This window comes from Artemia franciscana, chromosome 11 (assembly GCF_032884065.1).
Source record: "Artemia franciscana chromosome 11, ASM3288406v1, whole genome shotgun sequence".
Taxonomy (NCBI): Eukaryota; Metazoa; Arthropoda; class Branchiopoda; order Anostraca; family Artemiidae; genus Artemia; species Artemia franciscana.
The window spans coordinates 27748874-27771223 of NC_088873.1; the positions used below are offsets into that span (position 1 = coordinate 27748874).

General features: G+C 34.6%; 2 protein-coding genes and 1 long non-coding RNA gene across 9 annotated transcripts in view; 1 reads left to right on the forward strand and 2 right to left on the reverse strand.

The window, feature by feature from the left end:
* Positions 1-16590, forward strand: part of LOC136033042 (post-GPI attachment to proteins factor 3-like) — an 84627-nt gene extending 68037 nt beyond the window's left edge. For 3 of the 5 annotated variants that reach the window (XM_065713611.1, XM_065713613.1, XM_065713612.1), the window contains exons 6-8: positions 5296-5432; positions 6073-6277; positions 7975-16590. In XM_065713611.1, the coding sequence (XP_065569683.1) occupies positions 5296-5432; positions 6073-6277; positions 7975-8038 (406 nt within the window). In that variant the 3' untranslated portion in view covers positions 8039-16590. Of the gene's footprint in view, positions 1-5295; positions 5433-6072; positions 6282-7974 lie in introns of those variants that run through there. The other 2 variants (XM_065713615.1, XM_065713616.1) reach the window with 2 other exon arrangements.
* LOC136033043 (uncharacterized) lies at positions 1050-2743 on the reverse strand. The gene is made up of 2 exons (XR_010618842.1): positions 2560-2743; positions 1050-1915 (listed from the first exon to the last, which is right to left on the reverse strand). It is a non-coding gene; the product is annotated as an uncharacterized LOC136033043 (long non-coding RNA).
* LOC136033038 (protein FAM135A-like) overlaps positions 16110-22350 on the reverse strand; it is a 67339-nt gene continuing 61098 nt past the window's right edge. For all 3 annotated transcript variants that reach the window (XM_065713601.1, XM_065713599.1, XM_065713602.1), the window contains 2 exons: positions 20432-20659; positions 16110-17043 (listed from right to left, as the gene is read on the reverse strand). In XM_065713601.1, the coding sequence (XP_065569673.1) occupies positions 16838-17043; positions 20432-20659 (434 nt within the window). In that variant the 3' untranslated portion in view covers positions 16110-16837. The remainder of the gene's footprint in view (positions 17044-20431; positions 20660-22350) is intronic.

Sequence of the window (22350 nt, forward strand, 5' to 3'; positions counted from 1 at the left end):
ACCATTCCCTGTCCCGGTGTCCCGGTCGTCATTTATATCCCCCTGTGCCCCCCGGCGTCCCCGTTGTAGTTGTGTCCCTGTGTCCCGGTCGTCATTTATATTCCCTGTGTCCCGGTCGTCATTTGTATCCCGGTGTCCCGGTCTGTATATACATTCGTTTTTTAGTTTTGTTTTTCTCCTTTATTTTTTTCCTTTTTTTTTCTTTTTTAGTTTATTTAGATTTTTAGATATTTTAGTTTTTTTATTAGTTTTTAGTTTTTTTTCTTTTTAGTTTTTTTTTAATTTTTACCTTCTTTTTAGTTTTGTTAGTTTTTTTTTTTTACTTATGTCCTGGTCGTCATTTATACTCTCTGTGTCCCGGTGCTTTGTTGATTGCTAATCGAACATTCCTTTTGTCCTGGTCGCTTTCTCTTTGAGTGTCGTCATTTATTTTTTTCTTTTTTAGTTCTTTTAGTTTTTATCTTTTTTAGTTTTTTTAAGTTTTTTAGATGAAATTTTTTTTTAGTTTTTTCCTTTTTTTCTTTTTAGTTTTTTATTGGTTTTTACCTTTATTTTAGCTTATTTTTCAGTTTTTTCCTTTTTTTTAGTTTTTTTTTTAGTTTTTAGTTTTTTTAGTTTTTTACCTTTTTTTAGTTTTTTTAGTTTTTTAGCTTTTTTATTTTTTTATTAGTTTTTAGTTTTTTTTTGTAGTTTTTGCCTTTTTTTAGTTTTTTCAGTTTTTTTTTAGTTTTTAGTGTTTTACCTTTTTTAGCCTAACCAGGATTTGAACCTGGGACCTTCATTCTCCGTTCTGACACCCTTTCTCACCGAGTGACTACTCCAGCATGTTCATTTTGGTGTTTTAAATGGTATATTATTAACCAAATTAATGTGTTTTACAATATACTAAGCATCGTCATAACAAAAATGACGACAACTAATTTCATGACGTCAGCCGACACAGAAACATGACGTCACCTGATCCACAGATCCACAGACAGACAACTTATTTTTATATATATAGATATACTAGCTGTTGGGGTGGCGCTTCGCGCCACCCCAACAGCTAGTTTTTTTTCCTTTTTTTTTTCTCCTTTATTTTTTTCCTTTTTTTTTCTTTTTTAGCTTATTTAGATTTTTAGATTTTTTAGTTTTTTTATTAGTTTTTAGTTTTTTTTTCTTTTTAGTTTTTTTGTCCCGGTCGTCATTTATATCCCCCTGTTTCCCCCGGTGTCCCCGTTGTAGTTGTGTCCCTGTGTCCCGGTCGTCATTTATATTCCCTGTGTCCCGGTCGTCATTTGTATCCCGGTGTACCGGTCTGTATATACATTCGTTTTTTAGTTTTGTTTTTCTCCTTTATTTTTTTCCTTTTTTTTTCTTTTTTAGTTTATTTAGATTTTTAGATTTTTTAGTTTTTTTATTAGTTTTTATTTTTTTTTTCTTTTTAGTTTTTTTGTAGTTTTTACCTTCTTTTTAGTTTTGTTAATTTTTTTTTTACTTATGTCCTGGTCGTCATTTATACTCCCTATGTCCCGGTGCTTTGTTGATTGCTAATCGAACATTCCTTTTGTCCTGGTCGCTTTCTCTTTGAGTGTCGTCATTTATTTTTTTCTTTTTTAGTTCTTTTAGTTTTTACCTTTTTTAGTTTTTTTTAGTTTTTTAGATGAAAATTTTTTTTAGTTTTTTCCTTTTTTTCTTTTTAGTTTTTATTGGTTTTTACCTTTATGTTAGCTTATTTTTCAGTTTTTTCCTTTTTTTTAGTTTTTTTTTATTTTTTATTTTTTTTAGTTTTTTACCTTTTTTTAGTTTTTTTAGTTTTTTTAGTTTTTTTAGTTTTTTAGCTTTTTTACTTTTTTTATTAGTTTTTAGTTTTTTTGTAGTTTTTGCCTTTTTTTAGTTTTTTCAGTTTTTTTTTTAGTTTTTTATTGGTTTTTACCTTTATTTTAGCTTATTTTTCAGTTTTTTCCTTTTTTTTAGTTTTTTTTAGTTTTTAGTTTTTTTAGTTTTTTTAGTTTTTTACCTTTTTTTAGTTTTTTTAGTTTTTTTAGTTTTTTAGCTTTTTTATTTTTTTTATTAGTTTTTAGTTTTTTTTGTAGTTTTTGCCTTTTTTTTAGTTTTTTTAGTTTTTTAGCTTTTTTATTAGTTTTTAGTTTTTTTTGTAGTTTTTGCCTTTTTTTAGTTTGACAACTTATTTTTATATATATAGATAGTTTTTTTTTTTACTTATGTCCTGGTCGTCATTTATACTCCCTGTGTCCCGGTGCTTTGTTGATTGCTAATCGAACATTCCTTTTGTCCTGGTCGCTTTCTCTTTGAGTGTCGTCATTTATTAGTTTTTTCCTTTTTTTCTTTTTAGTTTTTTATTGGTTTTTACCTTTATTTTAGCTTATTTTTCAGTTTTTTCCTTTTTTTAGTTTTTTTTTATTTTTTATTTTTTTTAGTTTTTTACCTTTTTTTAGTTTTTTTAGTTTTTTTAGTTTTTTAGCTTTTTTACTTTTTTTATTAGTTTTTAGTTTTTTTTGTAGTTTTTGCCTTTTTTTAGTTTTTTCAGTTTTTTTTTAGTTTTTTATTGGTTTTTACCTTTATAGTTTTTTTAGTTTTTTAGCTTTTTTATTTTTTTTATTAGTTTTTAGTTTTTTTTGTAGTTTTTGCCTTTTTTTAGTTTTTTCAGTTTTGACGTCACCTGATCCAGTTTTTTCAGGTGACGTCACCTGACACATCCATCCACACATCCACAGACAGACAACTTATTTTTATATATATAGATATAGATTGAAACCCTCCAGGTATCATTCAATTGTTTTAGTTTTTATTTCCAATGTCTAATTGAACCCCCCAATAACGCTCTAAATTCTTATTTGTAATTGAAACGCGGAAGAAGCGCTGATAACATCCTATTTTTTACCTTTTGGATTCATGTACTGACCCATAAATGAAGAATTGTCTCTATTTATAATACCATGCTGACTTGTCTGTATTTTCGCTTTTCCACATATATTTTTTTAACCAGCTACAAAAAAATAATTGGCGTAAATGTACTATGGATTATTACTGAAATTAGTCACATTTCACGCCACGCCATTGCTATTTGTGGGAAATTTATCTCTGTATCGAAATGTCTGCTGTAGGTACCCTCATTCGTACAAGAAAAAAGCTTTTGTTATATTTCTAGATTTAGTTGGGGGTTTTTTTTACGCACACAAAAGGGAAGGAACTTTCAAACTCTTGGTGCCAATTTTTCTACTCTGATTGGTATCCCTGGCAAGCATTAATTAATCCAAAGTTTTCTACCGCAATGCTGCCAAAAATTATTCAGGTTTTCTGGATATTCTTTATCAAATAATGCCTGATTGTGTAAGTCAATAATTCTATTTGTATTTTGAATGCTAATAAATGAAAAATACGATCGTTATTTTAAATATTAAGAAATTTTCAGGGATGAAATTTTCCATGGAGGAGAATTTCGACAAGGTTGGGGGGGGGGGAGGAATTTTCCAGGAGAGATTTTTTTCGCAGAATTTTTTCATTGAACAAGACCCTTTTTGGTTACTTGTATTATATAAAAGAAAAAAAAAATCAAAAAACTACCCAAAATGCACTTTTGGGTGCCAAATGACACTTTATGATCGCCTTATTCAGTCGAATTTATAAAGAGTGATCAAATATTGAAAAAATAGATTATAAATGGGTCCATAATTAGCTCACTATGATGTCCGTATGTCCGACACAGCCATTCAATTCCAGAAATGCCACTCAAATTTGTGAAAAGGATAAGATATAAGAATTAGTTTTTAAATGAGCCCCTGAACAGTTTTCTATGATGTTCCAGTGTCCTGATAGTGACGAAGAAAAAAAAGAGGTATGTCCAAGCAAAAAAGTGATTTTCCTTCTTGATCAAGAAGGGGGATTGTAATTTTCCTTTAAAAGGTTTTGAAATGACTATTTAAAGAGTGCACTTTTTGGTTTGCTACAACGCCATTTTCAAATTGCATGCAATTTAATGACGCGATGCACGGGGCTGTTGAAATAGCGCCTAGTTCAACTGCGAGATTTAATTTTCCATGTGCTAAGCGCGGGAGTTGTGGAGAATAGAAGGGATATAGGCACTTTAGTATTAGCGGTGAAGCTGGCAAAAAAAGCCAAGCTTATATGAAATTCACCATTACCCACCTGAAAGCTTGTTTGCACTACAACACTGTCGTCTGCAGCAACTCATTGCTGACAATTTTAGTAAAACCTGAGCACCAGTAATTAATTTTATGTTTGTTTGATGTGTGTCTGGTGTTTATTATGCACTGTGTTTTGAAGTTAATCAAGTAGCGTCTTTACTAAATGCTAAGTTTTCTTCACTACCGCTTGAATAAAAATATTCTATTGAGGACTTACGATAGGATGGATGGATACCTTTACTCTTTTTCAATCGGGTGTTCAGTGTCAATTATAAAATTATTTCCAAAGGTAAGTTTTCAGACATCTTGAAAACACATTTAGGCTTGTAATTTTCACAAATTTCCGAACACCACCTCCCCTTGAAGGATACCCTATGGCTACTGACTCCTGGATATGGGCCGTGTTGCCCCCCCAATAAAAATGCTGGAATTACGCCCATGTCCATCGCCCAGCAACACAGCCCGGAGAAGAGTAGGATATCGAACCAGCTAAAAGACTTCCGGAAACCTACATGTCATGATTACATATCCTCTTTCCTTTATTTCCTCAGATATATTTTGACTGCCCTGGGAAAAAAAAAACATTTGGAATGGTCATTCCAACGTAGAATCATTCCTTATGCGAAAATATTGAAGAAGGGAAGACGGACTTCTGCTTAAATACTTGTTACTGCTTATCTTCTATGTCTTCTGTATATACAGGGTCTTAAAAGGTTCCATCTAATACAAATTATCTTGACAGCATTAACCTTTTTAAAAAGCCCATCTCTCTCAATAGGGATTACTTTTATTTGTATCTTTTTACTGAGCCTTTGGGAAAAATAAAAATGTGCAGTTAGAAGTGTCCTGGTATTTCAGTCCTTTGGGATAGCTTAGCTTAGATTGGTTTAGACCCGTGAAAACAGTGACGTCAATCCACGAAAATGTGGGGGAATTGAATTTTTTAAAATATGGTGGGAGGGCAAATACCCACTGGCCTTTTCCCAATTCTGCATGTACTATAGTAAATATCTCAGCTTAGATTATTCAAAATGCAAAAAATTTATTTGTTGTAGTGCTGACAAGCATGCAGACACATGCTTCATGGTTACTTTAAATTTTTGTTTTCTATTGGATTTAAGCCCTTAAATGTTTTTTTTTTTTTCAGATATATTGGCTTTAAGAATAAAATCCTTGTTGGAGCCGTTTCATTATTCTTCGCAAGTTTTTACTATCATCATATTTATAATCTGTTTTATGTTGCATTCGACTATAACCACAATATGAATGTTAACATATTAGTAGGTAAGTTTAAATTTAGTATTCTAGCTCGGTTCACAATTATTTTCATGTATGAATGTTATATTTTGGCTTAAAACCAAAGGAGGTATCTCTTTTTTCCATTATTAATAAGAAAGTGGCAATGATTCCACCAAAATGTGGTCAACCGATCGTATTTGAAAAGTGTATTCTATAAGGTGAGCTCTGGAAGACCCGGCATGGTCAGGCAAAAAAGAATTTTTTTGTATTTTTATAATAAAGCAGTTTATTTGCTATTTAGTTTTTTTTTCAAAATACAGAAACGAGCCCACTAGCGTTCACGAGTACCCTATATCATTTGTTTGAAAAGTAAATAATGTGCAAATGTCTATATATTACACTTAGTCGATAATCAATATGCTATAATATTAATCGTTAATAATTATAAGCGGAATGAGTTTCCTTTGAAAGTTGAAAGAAATCTCGCTAAAAAGTGTAGTAAGTTGCTGGCTCTCCTATTAAACTCAGGCCAATCATTCGTCTGTGTTCTGTTTGTCTTAGCTAATATAGTGTCATTTCTCTCTGTCTCCCCTTTTTCTCCACTCTCTCTTTTTCATTCTCTTTTAGGTTTTTCGGGCTACCATAAGACCAATTCATCTTTTCACATAAAGTTTATTTTTTAAAGGTACATTGCAGATTACTGGCTGGCTAATCTGGTGTGCAGTAAGACACAAACGGCAGCCTTATGTGTGGCGCTGCAGTGCAACAATGTTTCTAGTTATAATAACGACCTTATTAGAAGTAATAGATTTTCCACCTTTATTAAAGGTTTTTGATGCACATTCTCTTTGGCATCTTAGCACAGCGGTATTGCCAGTATTATGGTATAGGTAAGTTCTACAAATGATGTTTATAAAACTTGCTGTATAAAACTTTTTTTTCTACATTCGAACTGTTTCGTGGGGGAACCAGGAAATATGCTGTGATTGTACGAGCTAGAGCCTAAAACTTTCGGTATAAGCCCAATAATATCATCAAAAGACTACCAAGTAAACAGCCCAGAAAAGAAAACCAAAATACAGCAACAATTAAAAAGGAAACTCCGCAAAAAGGCATGGGAGAAAAAGACAAATATTCTAAAACGTAACGTTTGTGCCTGAAATTGACCCTTTCTCTTTTTGTACTATTTCGAAAAAGCAGACAGTTTTTTCGAATACGAATCGCATCCTGTATCTCATTTAGTTTCAGCTTTAGACCGAAATGATATTCTAGCCCTAAATACCGGCCTAAAATAACTTAATGTCCTAAAGTTACCAATTTATTTCTGCCAGAAGTGTTTCAATTCTGTTGCTAAAATTTCTATAGACTTAATATAGCCTAACCTGTGATTTTGGTCAAGGTTGACAAGGTTTATTCAATAGTTGACACTTTTTGACGTGCAACGACTCCGTGCAACTGAATCTCGTATACTGCAGTGATTCTCTTAATGTATGTATTGTAATCAAAATTCTATTTTCAGAGTTTCGGCTACTATTTGCATGAGCTGCTTCTTACTTACAGTTAATTGTTGTAAACTGTTAGAAAATAGATTTGATTCATTTCCTTTGTGGCGTTCTGTTTAATATGGAATTTTAAGGATTTTTTGGGAAAATTGAAGAATAAAAACTGAGAATCCTTTTAGGGCTATGTGTATGTGCGTGTGGGTGAGGGGCGGAGTTGGAGTTAATACAGTGAAAAGTATATTGAAAAACATGAAATTATAAAGAAAATATCAGGAATTAGGGACTTTACATAGCTCAGTTGTTTTGGTGCTACTCTACTAGTCTACATGGATATTCTCCTAAAAGGACAAATATTCTAAAATATATGAGCTGCATGTTCATTGGAAGGGACGATCAATAAAGGGATAGACCTACAAGCACTTGGTTTGATGTGGCGATTAGCAAAAAAGAGGCTCTTTAGATTCACAACTCGAGTTTCTCAATTCTCACTATCCATGTATAGTAGTTAGATGTTCAGACAGGATAAACGTACTTTTACTATGATTAACTGACAGTCGATTTGCATATATCAGTCATTCTATTTAATATGCTTTCAGTTCAAAATAATTACGGATCAGCATCTGTCTTTGTAGCAGCAGTAAAATGTATATCATCAGTAAAACTATGGAAAATTATTTTAGACCGTTCAGCGTTGAGTAATAGCTCCCGTGGTATTTTTCTTAAACAATTAATAATTCATTTATCTATACCAGAAATAACAGCGGTCTTAGAGCTGTTGCTTGCGGTAATTATTAGCAGCAGTAAAATGTATATCATCAGTAAAACTATGGAAAATTATTTTAGACCGTTCAGCGTTGAGTAATAGCTCCCGTGGTATTTTTCTTAAACAGCTAATAATTCATTTATCTATACCAGAAATAACAGCGGTCTTAGAGCTGTTGCTTCCGGTACTCAACATTACTTTCAGATATTTATGTTTCTGTGCACTGGTCTTCAGACACTTAGATCTACCCTCAAGAAAATCTGAAATTAAACTTGGGCATTATGGTGAGCTTTGCTTTTGTGACGTGGATTTTGTTTTCTAGGTTTTTAATTGATGACACTCACTACCTTCATAACAAAATGGTTTGTGCCACCAAGCTGCCATGATCATCAATATTTTGTAAGATATAGATGGCCATTCTTAGTTCTTAAAGAGAAGATAATTCAACAAAATATTTCATTCATTTCGACGGATAAGAAATCTACACTGAATCATTCCCTGCTCGAGCAATAGGAGCTGTCAGAGGCTAAATTTATTAACTCCATAGAATAAGCACTGGAGAAAATTTAAAAAAAGAGGATCTCGTATACTGCAGTGATTCTCTTATTGTATTTATTGTAATCAAAATTCTATAGCATTACGGGAAGAAAGCTGTTTTGATTTCCATGTTCTGATGGTTATTTTCGGGGGGGGGGGGGTGAATGTAAAGCTCTTTTGGGTTCTTACTTTTGCATTTGACCATGGCGATAAAGCAGCTTTATGCAATGACTTAGTCAATTTGGCTTTATAATGTTTTGATGCCTTTTGCATAAAAATATTTCCTTTTTTAGAGAGCAGCCGTACGAGACCTTCACGCAAATGTAGGGGAGAATGGGACTTCGGGCCTGTGTCATTGTAAAATGTTATGATTTTTGGCTATATTCTGAGATTTTCCTGTATTTTGTTTATGTGTTGCGTTTGTTAGATGTGTTCTGAAAACATGTGCCCTCACCTCGCCTCCTTCTTGGCAAACTGTTATTTAATTTCAAGTTATGTTTCAATCAAGTGTTATAATGTTAAAGTTTAAAAAATGCAAGATTTGTACGCAAGACACTTGTATTACTGAGGTTAAAAAACTGACAACTATATTGACAAAAATACAAGAAAGTGGAACAGATTGCAGAAATATTTTGGAAACATTCCATTCCTTATTTGGTCTTTGCATTGCCTACCTAAAAACCGTGCTTATAGCATGATATTCATCAACACTTAAATCATCTGCATCACATAAAATGTGAATGTTAGTTGTCCTTGAGAAAATATTCAGTCTAGGTTTCAAATTTTGTTTAGTTTTAATAGTGAATATGAAGATCCTTTCGTCCAAATATTTAAGTCGGAAATAGTATTACTTCGAATGACAGTCATTGGCAATCATATTGCTGCTGGTGTAATGCTGCCTTACGCAGTTTGTCATTTGATATACGCAATAATGCGTAAGCAGGTAAGTGAAACTGTAAGGGTGGTAGTAGCAAAAGTAGCAGAACTGTTGGCATTATTTGCTCACAGTTCAGTTGTCCTGTGCCTCCTAGTATCTACACCAAACAATCGATTTTAAGCTAAAGATGAAGCTCCCGAATCTTGACACAGTGAGCACCATGGCGCGTTCAGAAGTTTATCCCTGTCATACTTTTCAAGATAGGATCAATAAGGGGAAGACGAATTTCATCAGTTTTCCTCTGTAAAACCGCAGTAAGGATGTATAAGAATGACAAAACCTAGTACATACGTGTGACATAAAACGAAGGCGGGAAGAAAGCAGCCATTAGAAATCCTGTTGACAAAATTATAGGGTTTCATCTATTTCTCACATTCGAAAAATCGAAGAAATCCGTGTTTTGCGATTTTCTCGAAAACTTAAAAAACACTGATAATGCCCTACTCGATTTTGGCGAAAGAAAGCCGAGGTCTAATTAATACTTTTCAAGTCCTTGTAGACAATATAGAACATGATTCTTGTTGATGTAGAGGGGAAAGAAATGAAATACATAGGTGGTCTAGCTGATTATTTTAAACGATTTTAAAAATTACCTTGCTTTTCTGACTTTTCTTTTTAAAGTTCTTTGTCTACAACGTGAATGATTAATTTGTGTATTTGGAAATCTGAGTATTATTTTTCCAACTTTCCCTTAAGTAGGTACGCTTTATTTTATACTGAAAAATGGACAGGCTCTGTTTCTTAAAAAAAAAATCTTACTAATTTCAATTTTTTTCCAAAGTTGCTCAGTATCAAAAATGAGCTTGACTTTTGCAAAATATAGAAAACTCATTTTACGTATTGGTCCTGTTAATGAGGCTCAATCTGATAGGAAACATCTATTTTGATGATATTTATCCCGCAGTGACATGTAATAGAAATCAAGTCTACTGTTCCGTAAAATTAGATGGTATTGTAGTTTCGGATCAAGTTTTATGTATATAACCCTCAAACAAGCGTTTTGAAACTGAGGTTTCTCAATATTCAGGCCTATTTTTAAAACAAATTGACTGAATTTTGGAAAAGAACATGCAATGTGTGATGTTTTATCTCATAAGATCTGAAGACATTTTTTTTCTTTTTCAAGTTAATTTAAAACAAGAGCTAAGAGCTCATATGGCACTTGTGACGAGGCCGGAAGAGCCAAGAGCTCATATGGCATGAGCTCTAGCAAAATTCTAAGAATCAATAGATTGATTTAAAAGAAATATCAGAGGCTTAATGCCGGTCGGGATTTAAAATAAGAGCTCTGAGACACGGGGTCCTTCTAAATATCAAAATTCATTAAGATCCAATCACCCTCTCATAAGTTAAAAATACCTCATTTTTTCTAATTTTTCCTCTCCCTTCAGCCCCCCAGATAGTTGAATTGGGGAAAACGACTTTATCAAGTCAATTTTTGCAGGTCCCTGACACACCTACCAATTTTCATCGTCCTAGCACATCCAGAAGCACCAAACTCATCAAAGCACTGGACCCCCCTCCTAACTCCCCCAAAGAGAGTGGATCTAGTCCGTTTACGCCAATCAAGTATCTACGACATTTGCTTATTCTACCCACCAAGTTTCATCCTGATCTCTCCACTCAAAGCGTTTTCCAAGATTTCCGGTTCCCCCCTCCAACTCCCCCCAATGCCACCAGATCTGGTCGGGATATAAAGTAAGAGTTCTGAGACATGAGTTCCTTCTAAATATCAAATTTCATTAAGATCCGGTCACCCGTTCTTAAGTTAAAATACCTCAATTTTTCTAATTTTTCCGAATAAACACCCCCACCCCCCTCAACTCTACCAAAGAGAGCGGATCCGTTTCAATTATGTCAATCACATATCTAGAACTTGTGCTTATTCTTCGCCTCAAGTTTCATCCTAATCTCTCCACTCTAAGCGTTTTCCAAGTCTTCCGGTTCCAAGATTTCTGTTTCCACCCTCCAACCCCCTATGTCCCCGGATCCGATTTGAAAATGGATCATCTGAAATATAAAATCTTTCTATATATCAAGTTTCATTAAGATCCGATCACCCATTCGTACAGATACTTCAATTTTCACGCTTTCCAAGATTTCCGGTATCCCCGTCCAACTTCTCCCAATGTCACCTGATCCGGTCGGGATTTAGAATAAGAGCTCTGAAGCACAAGATCCTTCTAAATATCAAATTTCATTAAGATCTGATCACCCGTTCGTAAGTTACAAATACCTCATTTTTTCTAATTTTTCCGAATTACCCTCCCCCCCTCCCCCCCTAAAAAAAAGAGTGGATCCGTTCCGGTTATGTTAGCCACGTATCTTGGACTTGTGCTTTCTTCATGCTCGCTCAGGATGCAGTTAATCATAGCGAGAAATGCTATGCCAGCGAGTTTGGTGCCTTGTGGGGACCCGCAGGTTATATCACTCCAATCGGAGTCAGTGTCTTCTTCATGGAGAGCAAATACCTTCTGCTGCCTTCCGGACAGAAAATCCAGTACAATTGTTAGAGTTTCACGCTTGGCTCCCATTCGCTTCAAGTTAAGGCATGCACTGAGATGAGATAGAAGGTCAAAGGCTTTGCGAAAAGCGATCACAGCTAGATCAACAAAACAACCCGGGGTCTCTAGTGACTTTCGAATACGGTCGAACATTCACACTAGGTAGACGAAAGTTCCGCATTTAGAGAGTCCTGCGTACTGATATTTGCCTATGGATTCACGCACTTGAGCCAACAGGCAGCGAAATATGAAAGACTCCGTCACTTTCGTAAAGCACGGGGTTAGGGAGATGGGTCTCAAGTCATCACAGCCCTTAGGTGGTTTTGTCTTCGGAATGACACGTATGTGTGCTTTCTTCCAAAGCAAGAGAAACACTCCGGACGCAAAGCACTGATTAATCATAGTGGAAAGGAGTAGGGCGAGGAACATAGCAAATTCGTGGACAAGTTTTGCAGGGATTTCGCCAGAAAAAGGTGAGACTCCTTTTTTATTTTTCTCAGCTCCTTGTACACATCTATCCCACTGAGTTCAAATAAACCTTCATCGGGGCAGTCTTTAAGCAGATACTCTTTTTCCTGGGCAGTTATAAGAGGAAATGTAGTGCATATAGAGGTTAAGAAGGCGTTTACAGCATGAGACCCTAGTAATCGTCCGCTATCGTCTTTTATCGTAATTGTAGGTTTTGACGACTTTCCACTTAATTTCTTGACGGAGCGGCGCCATTTGGCACCGCTGTGCCAAATGTACGGGTTCCGTACAGTTGCTCTTTGGTTTGCTTTACTACATGTGTGAAGATAACTTCGTTCATAAATTTTGCTTTTATTGCAGGGGTAATCCATGGTTTGTCGTATTCGCTCAAGGTTACAGCCTTTGTTGCGAATATTTCAAGATGCATAGAGTAAAGTTCCTCGTTGAAGGCCCTCACTCTCTGCACAAGAATACCGTATAAAGACACTTCCGGGAAATTATATGTAACAAGCCATTGACCGTATTCAAATATAGCCGAGTTGGTTAGGGGTCTTGTTACTCGTGAAAGCTTAGGTTTCTTCACAGAAGTTTTGGCCTTGAGTATTAGAACGTGGTGATCAGACAACGCAATCGGCCCAAGGGAAATAGGGGGTGATAGAAGCCTTCAATGTTTGTTAGGACTAAATCCATGATGCTTCCGGGTGAGTGGGTTGGGACGTTGACAATCTGCTTTAAAGAGAGGCTGGTCACTAGTCAGTTTCTCTTTGTCTGGTTGAAATCTCCAGTGACAGTAAAACCAGGGCAACTGTATCTGCTTCTGATTAAATCAGCTGTAGTTTGGGAAGAAAAAAAAACAAGATCTCGCCTGTTTTGAGCGTTCTCTGGATAGTAAACCGATGCGAATATCAGACACAACAAGCGACGAGATAGACAAGGGAATTGGCACATGGCCCAGATAACCTCGTGGTTGGGTTTAGTATATTCAGAGAGAAGTTTGGATGAAATATCTTTCCGCACATAGATTCCAACACCGCCATTGAGCCGGTTTTCACTTCTACTGCTACGCATACTGAGACATGTGTTATATTCCGCAATTTGTCTAGAGCCATCGTCAAGGTTCCAGATTCCCGTTACAGCAGCAATTGCTGCATTTTCACCACGAAGTTAAACTTAGAAATCCTTCATCTTATTACAGAGAGATCGGCAATTTGCCAGAATGAATTTCGAAATGGTGTAGTGGGACTTTATTGGTCTTAGAACAGGTGGGATTTCTTGGATGTCGCTCAGGGGGTCTCGTCAAATCGCTTTAGTTTCAGAATTTCAAGTGTTTTGGTCTCGGCCAAAATAGATGGTACTAAAACGGTGGAGTGGAAACGTAGACTAATTAAGTCATTTTCTGTATAGCGACGGCTTCAGTTGGGGTGGTTCTGGTAATAAGAAATAAAGCAAAAAACTCCAAAAGGCAATACTATTTTCACTCTGGAGAACATACATGTGCGCACAATTATAAAGCTAAATTAAGGTAAAATGTTTTGCAATGCCGATCGTCGCAGGAGAGCTACCTCCACACCTGTGCCTGTATACTACCATACCTGTGGCTCTTTATTTTTTCTTTGAAAAAGTTCTTTTTGAGAAAGCTTTTTTTTCTAAAAGGACTTCTGCTCGTTTTTAATTGACATAGATTTATCATTGGTTAATGCTAGGAATAATTCAGGTTTTTTTTATTAGGATGTTTTTTAAATGTTTGGAAGTATTTTTGGTTTTCTAAGAACTAAAATACTGCTTTGTACTTTTTAAAATTCATTCAAAACTTCCAATTAGTAGCATTTTTGCGCAAAAGAATTTTAATAGTTCAACAAAGAAACAAAGAGAGATAACTCATTGTAGAAAACAAACAAAAGGAGAATTCGGCCAGTAGCGAAAAGATAAAAAAATAAATCGACGCCTTTATTTCGCCGGTAAAAAAGCGAGGCGTCTTCAGCTCGGGTCTTTGGCGCAACTTGATTGCTTTGTCTATTGATGATTTGTGTTCCAATAACCTCTCTCCTATTTGTTGGTGGGTCCTCCCAATGTAGAAGCAACCAAAAGATGGCATTTTATAGACACAACTACCCAAAAAGGAGATTATTTTATCCTTTCCACAGTTCAAAAAGCTATGTACTTTGTTTAGACCATTATATGTGAAATTGAGTTTTGTTTTCCTTTTTATAAGAATTTTTTCAGTGGATGGGATTATCTTCGTTTTTCCTTAATTTGGTCATTTACAGCCAGTGTGGTTATAGAAATTATTTATGATTTCAGTTTAAACAAGGTGCAATATAATCTACCTTTATCTTAATATTTTTTTTTAATTCATTCCATAATTCTTAATTTAGGATTATTATTTTGATATTCTGCCATATGGGCTGAAGAGGTAGTAAGAGCTCAAAGAGGGTTGGGAGAGGCTGCCCTCCTATTACTATGAGTAGACTCACAAACCTGACTCAGGCTACAAGGGCCTTTATCCTAATTTGCTCCTTAAAAAGGCAGCTGAAACTTTCAATTTCCTAGTGAAAGATCGCTCTTTAAAATCAACACTACACTGCTGACTCTGATAAATTCTAGGCATCACCACAGGAACCCTTGCTTTTGTGCAATCATCAGTATTTTAATTTATGCTGTAGTTTTGACATTTTAACTTAAACCAAAAAGATGTTTAATCATGCGGGTGTTTAACAAATATTTCAAGATCAACGTGACATATCTGCAAAAATTTATTTTCTTTCTTAAGTACTATTCAAGTTCTGTCCAAACAGGGGAAAGCTCCCATTTGGAAGGACACCCCCCCTTAAAAGAATCCAGAGCACAATTGATCTCTCAGTATCAATACTTATAGAGAAAACTTCTAAACCAATATCTGGTTTATTAACTTTAACTTTTCTGAAATATTTTGAAGCACTTATAATTCACCACTTTGTTTAATTATTCAAGATACAATTCATCATTCCCAACTTTGAATGTACAAGATAATTTCCAAAAAAGTATATTCCTAATGATTCAAAAATCATCGCGACGACCACAGATGTTTCATTATTTCCTGAGATACTCATTTCTGCAGTGTAAATTTCTGATATAATCAGATCTTAAGGATATTGTCGCAACTAGTAGGATGAACTACAAAATGTTTTTGAATTCCATTAAAAGCTTGTTTCCCTTATTTCAAGGATTCGTAAATGCTAGCTTATAGGGACTGAATTTTTCCTAGAGAAAAGGTCTTGATAACCTTTAGCCCTTGTTAAGCAACGCCATGCTTAAGACCAACCTATTCAAATATATCCAGATTTTCTGAGAATAACTTTGGTTTTATTTAACAAACACATAAGTAATAATTAGTCACATAATGTTGAAAAAAGAAAAAAAAAATCACAGGACGGCTAAGAAAACTGTCCGAGTCACGATTGTTCAAAACAGTAGTAAATAAAACGAAGTGAGATACGGGTCCTGCAAGCTACAATAAATGATTGTTAGCAGTTTCTTTTCAGAAGCACTGGGCCTAATCAAATAGAAAGAAAATAGGGCCTATAAATGGAAAAAAAGCTGGCAGTGGCATTAGATCCCGCTTCTTCATTCCACCTCTTACTATTTTGGGAGTACATGCTGTAGTCCAAATGCAAGAGGTAGAATAATTTGATAAATATAAAGCTACTGCTGGCTATTTCTTAAAAACCTTATAGAAAAAAAATTAAATAAAAACTTGAGATCAAAGATCCAACCAGGTTAAATTTCAGATTAAAATCCAGGTCGGTCATTTTTCTGCCTCATCAGGCATCTAAGATTCAGATGTTAAGAAAAAGTAAGTAGGTAACGTCGTGAGGGCTCTAAATAATACCTCTTATTTAGAATATTGTCTTTATATGCAGACACTTTGAAGGACTTTAAACATTAAGTAATAAATTTTCTAGCCACAAAAGAAATAGCATGCAGCATATCAATCTTTGAAACCAGAGTTTGAGTATTCGGTACTGAATGGTGTTCTTTTGTTTGTTTTTTTGTTGTTTTTTTTTCACAGCTTTGAAGTAAGTGATACCTCAACTAGAGACAAAACCAAGGATGTGGCCTCGTATCCAGGAAAAAAAACTGACAAAACTCCTCCATTTTTATTATGAGACAATTTTAACCACTACATATACACATGCATCAAATAATACACACATTTGTTTTATATCAACGTATATATTTTGTTTGGAAGTGAGGAGGTAGAAATATAGATAAAAGGGAAAAAAGTGAGGAATTGTTGTAACAGAGTGGCTCATTCTACGTCTTATTTTGACTTTAATTTTTTATTTAATTCTGTATTGTGTTCTTCTATTTTCGATTAACATATAAGTTTGATATACTATTTATTTTTCTTTGTATGTTCTTTAGCATTTACAGATTTCCGGAGGTTCTTGTCAAATTTTTTGCTTTTTCTTTCTCAATCTTTCTTTAGTGTCTAATAAATATACCTTGTTGATTTTCGTCCTTCACTACTTTTTGTGTTTCATCAGCTTTTTATAGCAAGCGTCTTTCAAATTATCTTACACTAACTAAACTAGACATGAGAAAAAGAGATGTACTTCTCTGTAAAAACATCTTGCAAAACCATAGAGCAATAAGAAATAAGATCTTTGGAAAGTCAGATCTAACTGGAAAACAAATCTCAAAGAAATATACTCAGAGCAAACACGATCATCAAATTGCTAGCATAGACACAAAAAAAATCACTGAAAATATTTTGCACCGGCAACAAGGAAAAACTTTTCCAAAAAAAGTTCTGAATCGAGAACGGCAATATGAGCAGCTCTTCCAATTATGGTATTTGTACCATTTGGCAAACTATGATGAATATCATACCTCACAAGGTTTACTTCTGGACGATCAATGATTGGCTGAATTATGCTTCGCACCATATCCTGATACGCCAAACCTACGAGAAAATGTTATCGTGAAAAAATTTAAATTGAATAAAAAGTGACAAAATAATCTATCAGCAAAGTAAATTAATTTTCAGTTCAACCTAGAGCGCTTTAGCCTTCCATATCAGACCAAAAGGAATGGGAAAACGCTAAGGAGTGCGACTGTGCAAAAGAGCTTCTTTCTATAGACACCCCTAGAATCCAATTATTGTGTTTCTGAACACGGACTTCAGAGATGTCAGCAATCCATGATCAAAACGCGATCCGTACAATATACGAGTTTTGAACAATCGCAGTTAGAAATTAATGGAATGATGGTGGCAAATGTTGGCTTTTGAGACTAGAACTTAGTTCTAGAATGCGCAGAAAAATATTGAATTTATTCAGTGTTAGGATGATACCGTCAGTGACTTTAATGATCTTTGCAGACATGAGTTCCGATTATATTAATCTATAAAGAGACACACGTCAAAAGCTTTACTCATAAGCGAAATCTCCAAGAAAGTTAGGTGCAAAAAGAAAAGAGCCTCGATTGTTCTCAAAAGCATCATAATCACAAGCGCTTCTGGAGGATTTTTTATCATGTCGTTTAAAAAAAAAAAAAACTTCACCAGGGATGACAGAATTTTTTTTTTTTTTTTATCTCGACGGCAACACAGATGAACTCGAAACAAGATTTGTCCGTAGAGCCCTTCCCATTTAAAGAGCCTAAAGATTATGTCATGAACATTTTTGTCATTTCAAATCATAATACCTGTTGAGTTTTTTCAGCGTTTCATTTTTTTAGATGTGATATTTTTTCGCAACATTGTTATACAATTAAGGTTTATGAAGTTTTTGTCCGTTTTAAATAAACGGCACACCGTCTTCAAGTTTCAATGAAAGATTTCAATTTAGGTAATATTCGATAGCTGAAACTTAGCTTTATGAATTCACCGCATTATATTTTTAAAATACGATTCAAATTTTTTTAGACAGAAAAATATTCTTTAAAAACATAGAATTTTTCGCAATTAAGCTGAACTTAATGTTTCGACCGAATAAACAAGGTATTTGTATCGTATTGCTCATTAGCTTCAGATCTATTTAGTCACCATGTCAGATTTTTTATATTGCTTACAAGTTTCGGTAGAAAATAATGGAAACTTGCGCGAAAGAGCAAAAATTGTTACCGCTAGATGGACTATGCTTCGTTATTTCTCATTCAAAGAATATAGGCGAATCTATTCGGAAGGGTGTTTATAATGCCTCTAGAGTAGGCGGTTACCGTTTGGTCTACCTGTCTGGAATATGTTTTATAGTCTGACAAGGCAAAACAGTTCTCGGCTAGGCTGATTTGAATACACTTTCTGTAATTTATTGGATTCTGTGATCCCCTATGGGAAATAAAAACGGAGAAAAGAAGCTAAAGCGGAGCTCGGGACGATTCAAAAAGTAAGTAATTTTTGTTACTTGCTCTATTTTATCTCACCTTGGATATCCAATTCGATGCATTTTGTGTATAGAACGAAAGGAGTTATTTCTTTTGATATTATGTTGTTTAAAGTTTTTTTTTTTTTGGCAAACCCCAATATAATATATTTATCTATGTTTATTAATCTAAATATATTTTTTTCCAATCCACATAAAGTGGGCCAATGAAAATGTAGCATGAAAAATATAAATTTCACTTCATATTCATTCATTTCGAAATTATATCGAATTGGAGGTAAACTTTTGAGAGTTAGCTTACGAAAAAATAAATATACTTATAGATTTGCCATTTGCGCTTTTTCCAAGTATAATAATCACTACCATTACAATGGAGCTAATGGCTACACTGATTACAGCCATAATTGAAAGACTATTTTTATAGGGTATCGTTTTCCCCCTTATTTCTCATCAACAGTTAGTTCGTAATGTAATGTAAAACAAAAGAGAAAGTATATCAATAACTTTAATGTAATATTCTTGAATGCCAAGGTTGTCTTTGTCTTTTCGAAAATGATTTGAAATTAAAAAGAAAAGCCTCTGAAGTACACGCGGTCAACCTCTCTTTTACCACATTGTTTGAGGTCTGCACTTCTAAATTTATATATTTTTTAAAAGAAATATTCGGGTTTTCGCGGCATGGTACAAACATAAATGAAATCTTTCATGTAAAAAATATTGTTCTTGCAATAAGAAAGCCACCACCTCAAAAAATTAGTCATCATTGCAGTACAAGCCTAACCGACGGGGAAAACAACATAGAGGTTATTGACTTTAAAACAAGCATTTCAAATTTCAATTCCTTTTGCTATGGTACAAATATGAATCACATCTTTCATGTTACAAAACGAAACAATTTTCAAATTACTGAAAAATGCTTCCTTTTGTAAAAAACTAACTCTTTATCTAACTCATTTTTAAAAATGAGTGCAATTTAAATAAAGTAATGGAAGAAGCTTTAATTAAGTTAAACCCAACTTTCCTCTCTTAATTTTTTTTTTTTGTAAATGGAAAAGCAATGTGAAATTATAAAAATTGTTTTCTTTTGTAACTTTGTTCAATCACCCTAAATATGGCTAGCCAACTCGACTTAACAATATTACGGAATCATCCGTGAAAGAAAAAAAACTGGTTATTTTAACAAGCTGGTTATTTTTAATAAACTGGTTATTAACAAGCCTCTCCGATTTACAGCTAAACCTGAAAAAATACCAGGCACCAGCAACTCCGCATCTCTCATTTCTTTCTTTTTCAGTCTCACTTCAAAATATTATTAAAAAGCCGTCGGCTCAATATATCGTAGTAAAATCTCCTTGTATCGTACTTGTCAAGCCTAGATGCTAAACAAGAATGAATTTCATTGGTTGGCTTGGGTCCATCCTATATTTTACTTTTGACCAATAAACCACGCCGATTGAAACCTTTAGAAAATGATAAAAGCGCCACCATAGCGGAGCCGATCCAAATGGGTCTTAACATAAACGTTGAAATTTAGCAAAAGATCACAGGATTAATTTGGCGGAGAACCCCTCTATCCCTCCAACTTATTTTAAGAACAACCCTGATACTGATATTAAAGCAGAAATTATATTAAATAAAAAAAGTATCAAATGAAAACAGAGATTTTTTAAAAGTAAAGAAAGTACTGATTGACTTTAGAACTTAAAACGAACAGAGATAAATACTATATTTGAAGGGTTTCTCTATTTTGACCACTGGCGCAGGTAGTTTAGTCATTTTTAAGCCCATCATTTATATAAGGTCCATTGAATGCCCGGCATTTACAATTTAACAGAATGAACTTGAAAATGACGAAACTTCATAGCGTCTCGATTTGATATTTATATTCTAGGAGCTAAGATACGAAAAAAAGAGAAGAAAAACTAAAACTGAATCAAATAGAAATAAAGTCAATAAAGCAACGCTTACCAACTATAGAAACGTCACGTACAGCGGCTTTACAGAGTTCAATCCTTGCAGAATGAAGTGGAACATAGCGGTCTTGAGCTGAGCCGCATAGAACGACATTCTTGAAAAGATGGAGCTGACTATTTCTAGCCAACTTAAAGAGGAATGTCTGGCGTATGTCTTCCGAATCTTTCATCGATAGCTGATATAGAGAGCCAGATTTTTTCAAGCGCTGGATCAACCACATACCTTAAAAATTAACAAAATAATTATGCGTTTTCAATTTTCACCTATTTTGTACTTATTACATTGAGTTGATACACGGAAGGCTATCTGCAATGGTTACAGGGTCCGATCTAAGAATCTATTGTGAGGCCACTTTTTGAACAGAACACATAAATTAAGAGACAAGATATACAAGCAAGGGATAGAGACAACATAAATAACTCTAAAAAAGACAAAGGTAATAAACTTTATTTTGTGTTCTAAACTGATACTTCGACATATAGAATAATTTATTAGTTATGAAAGTTATTAGATAATGACTAAACAAAAAATTCAAATATAAATCCTGAAGTAGCAAAATTATGTGACAGCGGAAAACTGTTCTTGGTCTCAGTTGTATAAATAGAAGCCTGCTCAATGACTAAAAATAAACTGTATCATAAACCGCTCGTGGCAAATCACACTTTTTTTCTTGACATAATCTACATTTTTATTTGCATAACATTGGTTTCAACCAAAGAGTAACAAACCAAATAAAATCAACCGGTGACAAAGCAAAATCTGGGTGTCCACCCAGAGTAAACACGCAGTCAATAAGTCTATTGCAACTATTAGAATATATTCAGAAGCACTTACTGAGACCTGTTAAGTTCATTACTTTCTTATTGTCGTTTAGAACTCAGTAAGCTATAATTTTTTTCTTTTGCAGATACAAATTTTTTTTGTATATTTATCTATCCGTGAAGGAGAATCGAACGGGAAGTCCGAAAGGCCATGCGTAACCATGTTACCGAGAAATGCAAGGAATGCGAAACCCAGTTTAGGAACGGAAACAGTCAGAAACTCTTCAAAACAGTTCGTGAACTGTCTAGCAGGAAAGATCCCACCTCCACAGCAATCCTAGACAAACAAAAAAAAATCCCATCAACGACGCAAAAATGAAGCTCGAACGATGGAAGGAATATTTTGAAGATAAATTAAATCCGCAGATCATTGCCGATCCCAGCATCCTAAAGTCCTTCCCCATTAATGATCGAGAACCTCCACCACCACTCTTAAAATCAGAAACTGAGGCAGCGATAAGATCCCTGAAACGAGGGAAGGCCCCAGGACCGGACGGTGTCACTGCTGAACTAATTAACATTGACTCAGAGGACGTCGTCGAATTGTACCACAAAGTTGTGTCAGCCGCATGGTCAACGGGCCACGTCCCACAGCTATGGTGTAAGGCAGCAGTGGTCCCAATCCACAAAAAAGGCTCAAGAAGAGAGTGTGAGAACTACCGCCCGATCAGCTTGACCAGTCATCAAGCTAGAATACTGACCAAAACTCTCCTACGTAGAATCCAAGCAATTACAGCCTCCGTTCTGGGTGAATACCAAGCTGGCTTCCGACCTGGACGATCGACCATTGACCAAATCTTCACCGTTCGCCAGCTCATGGAACGCTTTTTCGAGTTCAACAGAGACCTATATCATCTCTTTATTGACTTTCAGCAAGCCTTCGATTTAATCTGGAGGAAAGGTCTGTAGCACATCTTAAGACATTACGGTATCCCCGACCAAATCGTCACGATTATTGAGAATATATACAGCCAATCCAGAAGCCGGATACTCACCACTGATGGACTCTCTGATGAATTCTCAACATCCTCGGGAGTTTTGCAAGGATGTATTCTGTCGCCCCACCTGTTCAACCTGTTTCTTCATGCCATA